General features: G+C 38.2%; 1 protein-coding gene and 2 non-coding genes across 3 annotated transcripts; 1 reads left to right on the forward strand and 2 right to left on the reverse strand.

Moving 5' to 3' along the window:
* Positions 1 to 969: 969 nt before the first annotated feature.
* Positions 970 to 1,076, reverse strand: LOC130947097 (small nucleolar RNA R71). The gene has a single exon (XR_009072508.1). It is a non-coding gene; the product is annotated as a small nucleolar RNA R71 (small nucleolar RNA).
* Positions 1,077 to 10,087: 9,011 nt separating this feature from the next.
* Positions 10,088 to 10,172, reverse strand: TRNAM-CAU (transfer RNA methionine (anticodon CAU)). The gene is given in 2 exon segments: positions 10,088 to 10,123; positions 10,135 to 10,172. It is a non-coding gene; the product is annotated as a tRNA-Met (tRNA).
* A 2,977-nt stretch (positions 10,173 to 13,149) lies between these two features.
* Positions 13,150 to 14,330, forward strand: LOC130946482 (protein PHOSPHATE-INDUCED 1-like). The gene has a single exon (XM_057875245.1). The coding sequence runs from the start codon at positions 13,260 to 13,262 to the stop codon at positions 14,214 to 14,216; it is 957 nt and encodes a 318-aa protein (XP_057731228.1). The 5' UTR covers positions 13,150 to 13,259; the 3' UTR covers positions 14,217 to 14,330.
* The last annotated feature ends 2,398 nt before the right edge of the window (positions 14,331 to 16,728 follow it).

The following is a 16,728-nucleotide window of genomic DNA, read 5'->3' on the forward strand; positions in this document are numbered from 1 at the left end:
TTTTAAATTGTTTTTCAAATCATATCTTCTCAATCACATCTTTTTAAAACCATAGCTTTTAAATTATATCTTTTTAATCACATCTTTTTCAAAATAGTTTTTAATCATATCTTTTTAATTTCTAATTTCAAATTTTTTTTCAAAAATCACTTGCTTTCTTTTCCACTCTTAGTTTTCGAAAATCAATTAGTTTTTTTACATGTTTTTAAAATCTTTTAATTTATTTTCAAAAATTTCTTCCCCTCTTCTCACATCCTTCTATTTATGGACTAACACTACTCCTCAATGCACAATTCGAACTCCCTCTTTCCTTGATAAGTTCGAATTTTCTACCTCTTCCTTCTATTTTTTTTCCTCTGACACCTCAAGGAATCTCTATACTGTGACATAGAGGATTCCATATTTTCTTGTTCTCTTCTCATTCATATGAGCAGGAGCAAAGACAAAAGCATTCTTGTTGAGGCTGATCCTGAACCTGAAAGGACCTTGAAGCGAAAGCTAAGAGAAGCTAAGGCACAACTCTCTGTAGAGGACCTAACAGAAATCTTCAAAGAAGAGGAACCCATGGCAGCCGAAAATAACAACAATGCCAACAATGCAAGGAAGGTGCTGGGTGACTTTACTGCACCTACTCCCGACTTCTATGGGAGAAGCATCTCTATCCCTGCCATTGGAGCAAACAACTTTGAGCTTAAGCCTCAATTAGTTTCTCTAATGCAATAGAATTGCAAATTCCATGGACTTCCATTGGAAGATCCTCATCAGTTTTTAGCTGAATTCTTGCAAATCTGTGACACTATCAAGACCAATGGGGTTGACCCTGAGGTCTACAGACTTATGCTATTCTCTTTTGCTGTAAGAGACAGAGCTAGGATATGGTTGGACTCACAACCTAAAAAAAGCCTGAACTCTTGGGAAAAGCTAGTCAATGCCTTCTTGGCAAAGTTCTTTCCACCTCAAAAATTGAGTAACCTTAGAGTGGAAGTTCAAACCTTCAGACAGAAGGAAGGTGAATCCCTCTATGAAGCTTGGGAAAGATACAAACAATTGATCAGAAAGTGTCCCTCTGACATGTTTTCTGAATGGAGCATCATAGGTATCTTCTATGATGGTCTGTCTGAACTGTCCAAAATGTCACTGGACAGCTCTGCTAGAGGATCTCTTCATCTGAAGAAGACGCCTGCAGAAGCTCAAGAACTCATTGAAATGGTTGCAAATAACCAATTCATGTACACTTCTGAAAGGAATCCTGTGAACAATGGGACAAATCAGAAGAAAGGAGTTCTTGAAATTGATACTCTGAATGCCATATTGGCTCAGAACAAAATATTGACTCAGCAAGTCAATATGATTTCTCAAAGTCTGTCTGGAATGCAAGCTGCACCAGGCAGTACTAAGGACGCTTCATCTGAAGAAGAAGCTTATGATCCTGAGAACCCTTCAATGGAAGAGGTGAATTACATGGGAGAACCCTATGGAAACACCTATAATTCTTCATGGAGAAATCATCCAAATCTCTCATGGAAGGATCAACAGAGACCTCAACAAGGTTTCAACAACAATAATGGTGGAAGAAACAGGTTTAGCAATGGCAAGCCTTTTTCATCATCTTCTCAGCAACAGACAGAGAATTCTAAGCAGAGCCACTCTGACTTAGCAACCATGGTCTCTGATCTAATCAAAACCACTCAAAGTTTCATGACTGAAACAAGGTCCTCCATTAGAAACTTGGAGGCACAAGTGGAACAGCTGAGCAAGAAAATTACTAAACTCCCTCCTAGTACTCTTCCAAGCAATACAGAAGAGAACCCAAAAGGAGAATGCAAGGCCATTAACATGACCCACATGGCCGAACTTGGAGAGGAGGAAGAGGCAGTGATCGCCACTGAAGAAGACCTCAATGGACGTCCACTGGCCTCCAATGAGTTCCCTAATGAGGAACAATGGGAATCTGAGGCTCAGAATGAGACCATAGAGATTTCATTGGATTTACTTCTGCCATTCATGAGCTCTGATGAGTATTCTTCCTCTGAAGAGGATGAGTATGTCACTGAAGAGCAAGCTGCTAAATACCTTGGAGCAATCATGAAGCTAAATGACAAGTTATTTGGTAATGAGACTTAGGAGGATGAACCCCCTTTACTCACCAAAGAACTGGATGACTTGACTAGGCAGAGATTACCTCAAAAGAGACAGGATCCTGGAAAGTTTTCAATACCTTGTACCATAGGCACCATGACCTTTAAGAAGGCTCTGTGTGACTTAAGGTCAAGTATAAACCTCATGCCTCTCTCTATAATGGAGAAGCTAGGGATCTTTGATGTACAAGCTGCAAGAATCTCACTAGAGATGGCAGACAATTCAAGAAAACAAGCTTATGGGCTTGTAGAGGATGTTCTGGTAAAGATTGAAGACCATTACATCCCTGATGATTTCATAGTCCTAGAAACTGGGAAGTGCATGGATGAATCCATCATCCTTGGCAGACCCTTCCTAGCCACAGCAAAGGCTGTGATTGATGTGGACAGAGGAGAATTGATCATTCAAGTGAATGAAGAATCCTATGTGTTTAAGGCTCAAGGATATCCCTCTATCACCATGGAGAGGAAGCATGAAGAGCTTCTCTCAAAACAGAGTCAAACAGAGCCCCCACAGTCAAACTCTAAGTTTGGTGATGGGAGGCCACAACCAACTTCTAAGTTTGGTGTTGAACCCCCACATTCAAACTCTAAGTTTGGTGTTAGGAGGTTCCAATATTGCTCTGAGTATCTGTGAGGCTCCATGAGAGCCCTCTGTCAAGCTACTGACATTAAAGAAGCGCTTGTTGGGAGGTAACCCAATGTTATATTTAATCTATTTCCCTTTGTTATTTTATGTTTTCTGTAGGTTGATGATCATGGAAAGTCACAAAATCAATTGAAAAGGCAAAAACATAATGAAAAATAGAAAGAAAAACAGCACACCCTGGAGGAAGATCTTGCTGGCGTTTAAACGCCAGTAAGGGCAGCAAATGGGCGTTTAACGCCCAGTCTGGCACCATTCTGGGCGTTTAACGCCAGAAAGGGGCACCAGACTGGCGTTAAACGCCAGGAAAGGGCAAGAAGCTGGCGTTAAACGCCAGAAATGGGCGCCAGCCCGGCGTTTAACGCCAGAATTGGCCTAAAGAGCATTTTTGCTCGCCACTTGGTGCAGGGATGAATTTTCCTTGACACCTCAGGATCTGTGGACCCCATAGGATCCCCACCTACCCCACCACCCTCTCTCTTCTTCTTCACACATTCACCAATCACCTCAACCACTCTTCCCCAAAAACCCCTCACCTATCAAATCCCACTATTCTCTTCACCACTCATATCCATCCTTCATAAAACCTCACCTACCTCACCATTCAAATTCAAACCACTTTCCCTCCCAAACCCACCCATTCATAACCGAACCCTACCCCTCTCTCCACCCCTATATAAACCCATCTTCACTCTTTCATTTTCACACAACCTAAACACTACTTCTCCCCCTTTGGCCGAACCACAAAGACATCTCCAACTCCTCTATTTCTTCTTCTTCTTCTACTCTCTTCTTTCTTCTTTTGCTCGAGGACGAGCAAACCTTTTAAGTTTGGTGTGGTAAAAGCATTGCTTTTTGTTTTTCCATAACCATTTATGGCATCCAAGGCCGGAGAAACCTCTAGAAAGCAGAAAGGGAAGGCAAAAGCTTCCACCTCCGAGTCATGGGAGATGAGAGATTCATCTCAAGGGTGTATCAAGACCACTTCTATGAAGTTGTGGCCATGAAGAAGGTGATCCCCGAGGTCCCTTTCAAACTCAAAAAGAGTGAATACCCGGAGATCCGACATGAGATTCGAAGAAGAGGTTGGGAAGTTCTTACCAACCCCATTCAACAAGTCAGAATCTTAATGGTTCAAGAGTTCTATGCCAATGCATGGATCACCAAGAGCCATGATCAAAGTGTGAACCCGAACCCAAAGAATTGGCTTACAATGGTTCGGGGGAAATGCTTAGATTTTAGTCCGGAAAATGTAAGGTTGGCATTCAACTTGCCCATGATGCAAGGAGATGAACACCCTTACACTAGAAGGGTCAACTTTGATCAAAGGTTGGACCAAGTCCTCATAGACATTTGTGAAGAGGGAAGCCGGTTCAACTAAGAAGGCATGACCTCAAGCCCGTGGCTAGGGGATGGTTGGAGTTTATCCAACGCTCAATCATTCCCACTAGCAACCGGTCTGAAGTTACTATAGACCGGGCCATCATGATTCATAGCATCATGATTGGAGAGGAAGTATAAGTTCATGAGGTTATAGCCCAATAACTTTATAAGGTGGCGGACAAGTCCTCTACCTTGGCAAGGTTAGCCTTTCTTCATCTCATTTGTCACCTCTGTTATTCAGTTGGAATTGACATTGAGGGAGACACCCTCATTGATGAGGACAAGCCCATCACTAAGAAAAGGATGGAGCAAACAAGAGATCCCACTCATCATGAAATCCCTGAGATACCTCAAGGGATGCACTTTCCTCCACAAAACTATTGGGAGCAAATCAACACATCCCTAGGAGAATTGAGTTTTAACATGGGACAACTAAGGGTGGAGCACCAAGAACATTCCATCCTCCTCCATGAAATTAGAGAAGATCAAAGAATCATGAGAGAGGAACAACAAAGGCAAGGAAGAGACATTGAGGAGCTCAAGCACTCCATAAGATTTTCAAGAGGAAGAACAAGCCGCCATCACTAAGGTGGACCCGTTCTTTAATTTCCTTGTTCTTTATTTTCATGTTTTTCGAATTTTAATGCTTATGTTTATCTATGTTTGTGTCTTATGATCATTAGTGTCTTAGTGTCTATGCCTTAAAGTTATGAATGTCCTATGAATCCATCACCTTTCTTGAATGAAAAATGTTCTTAATTGAAAAAGAGAAAAATTGCATGAATTTTAAATTTTATAACAGATTAATTATTTTGATGTGGTGGCAATACTTTTGTTTTCTGAATGTATGCTTAAACAGTGCATATGTCTTTTGAATTTGTTGTTCATGAATGGTTGACTCTTGAAAGAATGATGAAAAAGAAGACATGTTACTGAGGATCTGAAAAATCATAAAAATGATTCTTGAAGCAAGAAAAAGCAGTGAATATTTAAAAAAAAAAAAGAGAAAAGAGAAAACGAAAAAAAAAAGAAGAAAAAAGGAAAAAAAATAATGAATTTGTGATCCAAGGCAAAAAGAGTGTGCTTAAGAACCCTGGACACCTCTAATTGGGGACTCTAGCAAAGCTGAGTCACAATCTGAAAAGGTTCACCCAATTATGTGTCTGTGGCATGTATGTATCCAGTGGTAATACTGGAAGACAGAGTGCTTTGGGTCACGGCCAAGACTCATAAAGTAACTGTGTTCAAGAATCATCATACTTAACTAGGAGAATCAATAACACTATCTGGATTCTGAGTTCCTATAGAAGCCAATCATTCTGAATTTTAAAGGATAGAGTGAGATGCCAAAACTATTCAGAGGCAAAAAGCTAAAAGCCCCGCTCATCTAATTAATACTGATCTTCATAGATGTTTTTGGAATTCATTGCATACTCTCTTCTTTTTATCTTATTTTATTTTCAGTTGCTTGGGGACAAACAACAATTTAATTTTGGTGTTGTGATGAGCGGATAATTTATACGCTTTTTGGCATTGTTTTTAGTATGTTTTTAGTATGTTTTAGTTAGTTTTTAGTATATTTTTATTAGTTTTTAGTTAAAATTCACTTTTCTAGACTTTACTATGAGTTTGTGTGTTTTTCTGTGATTTCAGGTATTTTCTGGCTGAAATTGAGGGACCTGAGCAAAAATCTGATTCAGAGGCTGAAAAGGACTGCAGATTCTGTTGGATTCGTACCTCCCTACACTCGAAGTAGATTTTCTGGAGCTACAGAAGCCCAATTGGCGCGTTCTCAACTGCGTTGGAAAGTAGACATCCTGGGCTTTCCAGCAATGTATAATAGTCCATACTTTGCCTGAGATTTGATGGCCCAAACCGGCGTTCTAAATCAGCTCAAAACTGCCCAGCGTTAAACGCCGGAACTGGCACAAGAATGGGAGTTAAACGCCCAAACTGGCACAAAAGCTGGCGTTTAACTCCAAGAAAAGTCTCTACACGAAAATTCTTCAATGCTCATCCCAAGCACACACCAAGTAGGCCCGGAAGTGGATTTTTATGTCATTTACTCATTTTTGTAAACCCTAGTCTACTAGTTCTTTACAAATAGGACCTTTTGCTATTGTATTTTCATCTTGGTTCTTCTGGTTCCCTCTCTGGGGCCGAAGCCAATGATCACTTTTGTTCTTATGTATTTTCAACGGTGGAGTTTCTACACACCATAGATTAAGGTGTGGAGCTCTGCTGTACCTCGAGTATTAATGCAATTACTATTGTTCTTCTATTCAATTCAGCTTATTCTTGTTCTAAGATATCACTTGTTCCTCAACTTGATGAATGTGATGATCCGTGACACTCATCATCATTCTCACCTATGAACGTGTGCCTGACAACCACTTCCGTTCTACCTTAGATTGAGTGGATATCTCTTGGATCCCTTAATCAGAATCTTCGTGGTATAAGCTAGAATTGATGGCGGCATTCAAGAGAATCCGGAAGGTCTAAACCTTGTCTGTGGTATTCTGAGTAGGATTCAATGATTGAATGACTGTGACGAGCTTCAAACTCCTGAAGGCTGGGCGTTAGTGACAGACGCAAAAGAATCAATGGATTCTATTCCAACCTGATTGAGAACCGACAGATGATTAGCCGTGCCATGACAGGGTGCGTTGAACATTTTCACTGAGAGGACGGGATTGTAGCCACTGACAACGGTGATGCCCAACATACAGCTTGCCATAGAAAGGAGTAAGAAGGATTGGATAAAGACAGTAGGAAAGCAGAGAGATAGAAGGGACAAAGCATCTCCATACGCTTATCTGAAATTCTCACCAATGCATTACATAAGTATCTCTATCTTTATGCTTTATTCATATATCATCCATAACCATTTGAATCTGCCTGACTAAGATTTACAAGGTGACCATAGCTTGCTTCATACCAACAATCTCCGTGGGATCGATCCTTACTCGCGTAAGGTTTATTACTTGGACGACCCAGTGCACTTGCTGGTTAGTTGTGCAAAGTTGTGATAAAGAGTTGAGATTGCAATTGAGCGTACCATGTTGATGGCGCCATTGATGATCACAATTTCGTGCACCAGTAGCCACACTGATCCTATTATCGGAACTCGCTCACCCGAGAAACTGACTGGGTCTCCGCCTGTTGACTGCAGAATATTGTTGCTTAACTTCATTTTTTGAAATGTTGAGTAAAAAAGAACGTCGGCGCTGCTTTCGGGATCCAGGAGGACCTTCTTTACCAACAAGTCTCCCAATTGTAAGGTGATGATAACAGGGTCATCTAGGTTTTGTATATTAGAGTTGAAGTCCGCATGTGTGAATGTGACTTGTAGGAGTGGGGTGCTCATCTCGGTTCCAACGCCTGGGCTGTCCGCCGAGCATATTGCTCGGTACGATCTTTTCCTAGCTGAATTTGATTGTCCTCCGCTGGTGTATCCTCCTGAAATACAATTAATTATACCTCGGGGCCTTTCATAAGTGATTGGTGTTGCCTTTTCTTTGCCTCGGTGTGGTTGTTCGGGTAGGTCATTGGTTGTGGGACGTTTATGCATGTGTCCTCCAATATATTTGTCGAGGTGGCCTTGCCGAACTAGTCTTTCCAAGAGGTTTTTTGCCACCACACAGTCGTCGGTAGTGTGGCTGTGCTTTTGGTGGAATGCACAATACTTGGACTTATCCACATTCTTAGCATCTTGATAGGTACCCGCCTTCCTTGGTGGTTTGATTAATTTCGAATTCAGGATTTCTTTGATGATATCCTTGCGTTTGGCGTTGAACTGCGTATAAGAATCAAACCGAGGAGTTAGTTTAAAATTTTTTTACTGTTTGGCACCTTGTCGTCGTCTCTGAAATGTGTTTTGCCCGACTTCCGGGCTTGTCTTAGTTCTTCAATATCAATTTGACCTTTCGCCTTCTCGCGAAACTCGGCAAGAGTTTTCTGCTTAACCACAGCAATGGTTTCTTGGAATTTTTCGGGCCGGAGTCCGCTTTTGATTGCGTGAAGATGGACTTCAGGGTGAAGGTCTGGTATGCTAATGGCGACCTTGGTGAAGCGAGTCATGTAATCCTTCAGACTTTTATTTTGTCCTTGTTTGATTGTATTCAGATAATCCGAATCGTGCAGGTAAATTGCAGATCCAGCAAAGTGTTCTTCAAATAGCTTGGCCAGTTGTTGGAATCTTGAAATGGAACCTGCAGGCAAAGCACACAACCAATCAAGTGCAGGACCGCTAAATAATTTGGAAAGCAATGATATCAAATAATATCAGATGCACCGTTGACGATCATTATCGATCGAAATTTTTTAAGAAATTTCTTCAGATCTCCGAGCCCATCGTAAGGTGTGATGGTTAGCGGCAGGGTGAATCTTTTTGGCAGCTTGAAGTTCATTACTTCTGGCGTGAAAGGTCCTATAAGTTCGTCAGGTTCCTCGTTTTCGTCTTCAAGCTGGGCTTCCTCAGCCTGATTGGTCTCCGAAACGTGGGAGGGGTCAGAATGATGCTCATTATTTTCTGTTTGTTGTCAACGAGCGTTAATGTTCTCGATCCGAGCATGGTTCAGTTCAGCAATTTGAGCGTCCATTATTTGATTTTCATCTGCCATTCGCTGATTGGCTTGTTGTAACTCGGTTACCATTCGCATAAGTTTGGATGTGGAAGGAGGTGGTACGTCAACTATGGGTGCGAGCGAAAACAATGGGACCAAAAGAAAGAATTTTATCTCTTCGGCCCCACGGTGGGCGCCAATTGATCTTGCCTGCGAAATAGATCGGTTGTTGATTGCCGAGCTATCACCTCAAAGGCTTGAACACCTGATCCTTGAATCCGAGCTTTCTTCCTTGTGAAGGGATGTGAAAAGACGAGCAACAAAAAAAGGGGGGAGTGTACCTGCAAAGGTACTCCGAAGTCTAAGTCAGTATATTGTATTCTCTGAAAAACTTGACTTGGTAGAATATCTTACCTTGCTTTATATGGTGAGCTCCTCGTCTGTTACGTTTTTGACATTAATCGTCAGTTTCAAAATGATTGATATTGTAACTGACTGATGTGCCGTTTGATCGTCGGTTATGGTAAGAATATAATTCTGACCGAGTTATGGCTTATGAAAGGCCGAGCTTATAACGGGTGACAGTTACAGCTCTTAGTGATAACGGCTATAATACCGAGTTATAACTCGCATTTAAAGGCGACCATATCACGTGCAATACACATTTTTTTATAAATTTGGTGAAAATTTTTATTCTTCACTTAATTATACTCTTTACCAAAAAAATTCCTTTTTATAAATTATTTAAAGAAAACTAGTATTATATTATTCAACTAAATTAAATATTAAAATTTAAGTTACACCAATCTATAGAATCTAAGTTTATAGATATGTTAATTATTACCAGGAAAAACTACAAAAGAGAAGGTGAATAATTTATTGGTACCTCATATTCGGTCAACCATTTTATTTTGGAGAACAATAACAACTTTTTCTTAAGATATGTTATTTGGATCACTCTTTTTCCAACCTTTATAGTTTAAGGTATTTTGAAAAGTTGCTAAAGTGTCATTTCCCCCCTATTTTTCATGATACCTTTTGGTAGTTTTTTTTTTTTTTTTTGGACTGGGACTTTTCGTAGTATTTGTGTTTGCTAAAAGAAAGTTTTCTTGCATTCGGGCTGAATAATATTGATAGGCCGATTAGTCCACTTCATGAAAAGACACGACACGATCTTAGGAAGATTAATATGCTGTTTTTTTGGATGTGGAAGATTAATATGCTATCGATGGACTAATTATTCCATTTATATTGGGCCGTAGGAGCATTTCCTTCACAAACCTCATGAAAAAAAGAAAAGAAACATGACCAAAAACCAAGAACAAAGGAAAAAAATAAATAAAAAGAAAGCAAAATGGGGTGAGAGAGGCTCGAACTCTCGACCTCAGGATCACTCTTAAGCTATGAGACCTACGCGCTAGCCAACTGCGCCACCACCCCATTGTAATTGTTTTAGCAGCTTTATTTTTAAAGTTTAATTAATCACTTAATCGTGGTTTCATCCTTTCTCATAAGAGTTTACACACAATGTTTGCTAATTTCAATTCCCTAGTTCCCCCTTGTCTGTTTTTCCATTAAACTGGAAGACAAAGGGATTGTTTGATTAGTTGATTAGATTTCAGCAATACAGCGTGGTCAGCTCAAGCCCAACCTAGATACTAACTTGTGTTATAAAAGTAAAACTATTCATAGTCCCATTTAATTATATGACCTTTGACCAGAGAAAAAGAAAATAGAATAATTCTATGGCCTCGTTTTACATGTCCCCCGACGATAACCTTTCAACTAAATTGGTGTGTGTTGACAGTGTTGTGTGCATTATTCTAGCGCACCTCGTCCCTGCTATAATTTATAATTTTTTACGAAACTATTTACATGTAGTGTTACATTAACACCTAGCGTACTACTTCCGGAACTTTCCTATGCAAATCCAAATAAATGCCTTTCTTGGTGTGTTATCGGATAGGACCAAAGGAAAATTAAAAAAAGGAGGCATAAAATAAAGGCTCTATCCTCTATGATTGAGTTTGCTTGAAAAACATGAGCGGACAACAAGCTGTTGGCCAAGGTAGCAGCTCCCCCATTTATATACGATACCAACCCCAAATGTATATAAAAAAGCTATGTATTGTTAATCCCACCAAACATTCAAGAGGAGATTATGGGCAATTCACAATATCAATTGATGACTCCATTGATTAATATCTAGCTCGCACAGCTACCATCCAGTCCTCTGTATCACGGACAGACCGAATCCAATGAAATATATTCAACGCAACGAATTAAGTTCCTAAATATTAATAAAGACGTAATGTGCGTGTTGGCCTAATTATTTGTTAGTATTAGCTAATAATGTCGTTAGATTCTTTGACCTTGTTCAAGATATAGGAGAAACTGGTGTGCCCAAAAATTATTTCAATTCAAAACCTCACTCACATACCTTAAAATAAGTATTATGTAAGTTGAAATTTATATCATAGATTCATAGCGTATAAATTATTAAATTATAGGATAATTTTTTCAGATACATTTTTAAAAACTATACCAAGTACTACGTCAATGATAAGATAAGTATTTGTCTGAAAACTTTATTCAATCCAGAGGTGCATGCACCATCACATTCGCTGGGCTTGTTTTTGCGACTATCGGGAATTTAGGCCATTGTAAGCGGACACCCAGCAAGTGTTTCTTTCGTAAATATACATAAAACTCACACTAAAAAAATTAGCTTAGTGCTATTCCCTCGTGAATCTGGCTTATTGTTTATTATCTATATTTGTTCTCGTGATTTTAGGTTAGCAACACCATAAAATAATATATGTGCCCAGTTAATAACTACGTAAAGGCAATTATGTTGTGTCATTTTTTCAGTTTCAGAGGTGCAGAGAAAGTGCAAGGTGCAAGTGGAACGCATCTGGCCTACTACTAATAATAAGTAATTAAGTAATAACCCTTAAATACATTAAATTATCAAAAATCAATGTAGTCCTCAAGCCATAACTGAACATTAAGTAAGTTGATCATATATTAGCGACAGTGTACTAGTCATTAATTGCCATCATGCTGCCGTAGGAAACTATAACATAAGTTTATAGGATAGGTTTAACCTCTCTTTTAATGTCAAGATAAAAAAAAATAAAATTGAACTGAATATTAAATTAATAAGAAAATCTTAAGGCCAACAGTTTTAATAATTTTGATTAGTATAAATATTAAATTATTTTCAATAAATAAATTTTATTAATATCAAAATATGGATACGAACTATATCATGTGTGCAAATTTTATTAATTTTTTGTAAATGTAAATACAAATAATTAATATTATTCTAAAATGATAATATTTACTAGTGATATAGTATTACTATTAAATTAATACAACTTCTAATTTATGATTTTATTGATTGACAAGAGTTGCTAAACTTAACAACACTTGAGTTACAAACTTTAGCGGTTTAGATTTAACATTTAATTTGTGTAACATTTTTGTTTCTTACAGAATTTTGTATAACATTAATGCTTAGCACCATAATAATGTCGAGCAACGTGTGAGCCTTTGTCCTTTGAGGCTATATGTATAATAGATAGGTACAGGTATACAGGCAGAGGTGGAAGGAGGCATCCACCGTGTGAGGTCACGTGAGTGGCGCGTGGATAATTATCGAATGAGGGGTGGCGCATTCAGTCACGTGCTTCCTTGGATACTCCTTTCGTTTGGGGCTATGGTTAAGTGCCAGTTGGATCAATACCCGTTCCCCAATAAAAATACACACCATCCAGGCTGGCATATATCCTAACGTCTCTCTTTGCTTTGCCCCATAATTCCCGCTTCCTATTCTTCCCATTATACCCTTCTAGTCCCTTACCTGAGAAGCCTACACCCAATGGCCAATTTTGACAATCCACCATTCTTCAAAATAATCAAACTGTTCCTAAGCTGTAACGCTCTTGTCACGTAGCCATCCCCACAAAAACAATAAAGACCTCATCACTTATTTCAACAAAGGATTGCACTTTCTTTCTTTTACTCAGAACCCCTTTTTTAAATGCATCCCCATTACCCACACTGCCTTGCCTCTCACGCTCCATAAGAAGACACATTTTAGTTCAGCGCGTGAGCTTCACTTGCTCATGGAGAGGTGGGATTAGAGTAGTTTTCGGAGGGAAGGGGGGTCCCTCTACCTTACTTACTGGACAAGCCGTGGCTCGTAAATGCCAGAAGGGCTAACCACTTCCCACACACAAAAGTCACCTCTCCTTTAATCAAGTACACTAATCACTATCTTTCTTCGCAAGTTCCACACAGTTAAAACCACATTTTATTCAATTCAAATACGATAAATTAAAAACTCCTAAGTCCTGAATTAAACCCTTGCCTTGCCTGGGACCTATAAATACTCTTCCCAATCCCCCACATCCAATCCACAAAACAAAATCTCATTCGCTATCTCAGCTTCCACTTAAAAAAAAAAAAAAGAAAAGACCGCTAGCAATCTCTGCTTTGGTCAGAATCCATTTTCACAAAAACATGGCCACTTTATTTTCTTCTCAATGCATTATCAAAATCTTTCTTCTCATTTCACTCTTCCAACTTTCTTTAGCTGCTAGAAACATGAAGGAGCTGGTTCAAGACCAATCCCAGCTACTCCGCTACCATAACGGTCCGTTACTGTACGGCAAAATCTCCGTTAACCTCATATGGTACGGTCAATTCAAACCCTCCCAAAAGGCCATAGTTTCCGACTTCATAACCTCCCTCACATCACCGCCTCAAACCAACCAACCACCCGTTGCCACGTGGTGGAAAACCACCGAGAAATACTACCACCTCACCTCCAAGAAGAAGGGAACTTCCTCTCTTTCACTTTCACTGGGAAAACAGATTCTCGATGAGAGTTACTCTCTGGGGAAATCCTTAACGAGCAAGAATCTCGTTGAGTTGGCATCAAAGGGGGACCAGAAAGACGCCATCAACGTCGTTCTAACCTCCGCTGACGTGGCAGTGGAAGGCTTCTGTATGTCCCGCTGCGGGACCCACGGTTCTTCTTCTTCTCCTTCTCCTTTGAAGGGAAAGAATAACAAGTTCGCTTACATCTGGGTTGGTAACTCCGAGACACAATGCCCGGGCCAGTGCGCGTGGCCCTTCCATCAGCCCATCTACGGGCCTCAAAGCCCGCCACTTGTTGCTCCAAACAACGACGTGGGCCTAGACGGTATGGTCATCAATCTTGCTAGCCTTTTGGCTGGAACCGCCACTAACCCCTTCGGGAACGGTTACTACCAGGGCCCAGCTGAGGCGCCTCTAGAAGCTTCTTCAGCTTGCCCTGGAGTTTATGGAAAAGGTGCATACCCTGGCTATGCTGGGAACTTGTTGGTGGATTCCGCAACTGGTGCTAGCTACAATGCAAATGGTGCTAATGGAAGGAAGTACTTGCTTCCTGCTCTCTACGATCCTTCTACATCTTCGTGCTCAACGCTCGTGTGAGGATGCCAACTGCTATATTAGTAACACGGATTAGTACTATTTGGATTAGTATATTGTAAAAATAAAGCACTTTCATGTAGGATAAAATTGAAAATTCATTGATTTGTTCTATTATTTCTTTTGCTTAATTATTATTATTAATGATATAGAAGCAAATTTACTTCGGTTTGCTTTCAAACGATGGTTTCATGGGTTTATTCCTGTTAAAACAAAAATGTCCTTGCGTTCTTTCTTTCATTAAAAAGTGAAAACACTTGAGGAATTCCTGAACTTGGTTATTGCGTATGGCCCACGTGGATACTATAATTGGAAAATATTACACGTTGGATCCATCCAGAACCATGTTGTATGCACAAATAACAAATATCCATTGTGGAACTTGAGAAGAAGAAAATGAAAAACAACTGGTGAGTGTGTGTCCCAATGTAGACTGAGCTCTTCACGTGCTGTGCTGTTTTGCTAGGTGCTAATGCTCTTCAAGCACCCCACTATGTATCTAAACATGATGATCATTTTTAATTAGGATGGTATTTGTAGTAGTATTTGATCCTTAATTAGGAGAAATTGATTCTAGTTACATAAACAAGCGTGTTATAATAACGTACCGTTGAATATATATGTAAATATATTCTTTATTAAGTATAGTTTATAATTATAAAACAAAAACGGGGAGAAAGATCTAGATATTTTGATGTCTATTAAAGTATATGCCTAAAAAATATTCCTAATAACTTTGGGATTCAAACGTATATCTTTATTATTTTGTAACAACTTTGGTAAATTTTGCGCTCTCATGGACTGTCCTATTACAAAATATTACTATTTAGGGGGAATTATATTTGAAAGCCCTATAATTAGAACCATGCACTAAAATGTCATGCAAATGAGTTCCGTTAGGGAACAATCACTTATTTATATAATGTGTACAATGAGTTAGGGAATAATAAACATAGAATCAAACTCTTGACCTTTTAAATCTAGAACTCTAATACCATGTCATGATACCACTCATTCCAAAAGCTTCAGCTGATAAAAAAAGATAACACTAATAGTTATATCTCTAATACTTCCTAAACCTCCATTGTTCACATTGTACGAATATTCCATTATCTCCTTATACTTTTCCATTCAAATAAAGCAATGCCTTGATAATAATCTGATAACCTCTTTATTTATAATGCTAATCCATACTTTAACATTTAGTTAACATCTGATACGAAGGAGACTCAAAATTGGACTTTATTTATTGTGATATATAATTAGGCAACCTTAGCTTATTCACTCAAGAATAATTTGTATTCACAAATGATTATACATAGTAGGCTAATAGAATGCAGAAAATGGCAACATCTATTAAATAAGAATAATATTATATGATCAAATAAAATTGATTATTTTTAATCAATAGTTAATTAAATTAAATATTAAAGACTAAATTTTAAACTGTAAATTCTATTAGTACAAAAATAAAATATTTGATTCAAAATACGAACTATTATTAATAAAAAAAAATATTGATCCTTAATATTTCTCATTAAAATAACACCTATGCTACTGCTATAGCTACTTGCTATATTTTGAAACTCCCAGCTCCTTAAAATTTTGTTTATTAATAATATAGTATACTAATATAACACAAAACTAATCTGTACTTTTAGACAATAAGAGTATAATTAAAATTTGTGAATAGAAATTACCATTACATATAGATTTAAATTGAACAAAATAAAATATTAAATATGTTTTTAAAATTTCTTAAACTTTTCAAAGAGGAAACATACTTTATCCATGAGCAATTGAGAACAAATAGAAAAATGTGTACTATATAGCAGCCGGAAACGAAACCAATTCAAAGGCCATGAAAAGCTCAAAGATGTATGGCGGAGTAGTCCCACAGCCAGCCTTGCAGCAGAAACATCTTCCCTAATAAAGAATGTTCTAGATAGGGGTGTTCGCGGTGCGGTTTGGATCGGTTTTGAGTCAAAAACTCATCCGATCCGAACACTAATTTTACTTGCGGTGCGGTTTGGATTGGATGATGTTTTAAAAAAAATCCGATCCGATCCGATCCAATTTCAAGCGGTTTGGATTGGATTGGATTTGCGGTTTTGTAAATTAAAAAAATTAAATACATATAACAAGTCTTAACATCAAATTTTAAATAATTAACAATGACATAATAAGTCTCAACAATATCTTAAAAAACTAACGATAACATAACATAGAAATAAAATTATAGGTTAGTTAAAATAAATAATAAATAACATTTTGAACATAAACTATTTATTAAATAATAATAATACATGAATAATATAAAAATATATAATAAATTAAACATGTTATAAGTATAATTATAAATATAATAATAAAATAATAATATTATAGTACATTGTGCGGTTTGGATTGGATTGGATCGGTTTTGAAAAGTAGATCCAAAATCCGATCCGATCCAGCGGTTTGTAAAAAATAAAATCCAATCAGATCCAAATTAGTGCGGTTTTAATCGGTTTCG

This window comes from Arachis stenosperma, chromosome 8 (assembly GCF_014773155.1).
Source record: "Arachis stenosperma cultivar V10309 chromosome 8, arast.V10309.gnm1.PFL2, whole genome shotgun sequence".
NCBI classification, from domain to species: domain Eukaryota; kingdom Viridiplantae; phylum Streptophyta; class Magnoliopsida; order Fabales; family Fabaceae; genus Arachis; species Arachis stenosperma.

Excerpts from the sequence above, each read along its gene's own strand:
- LOC130946482 (XM_057875245.1), top strand. The coding sequence starts at position 13,260 with ATGGCCACTTTATTTTCTTCTCAATGCATTATCAAAATCTTTCTTCTC.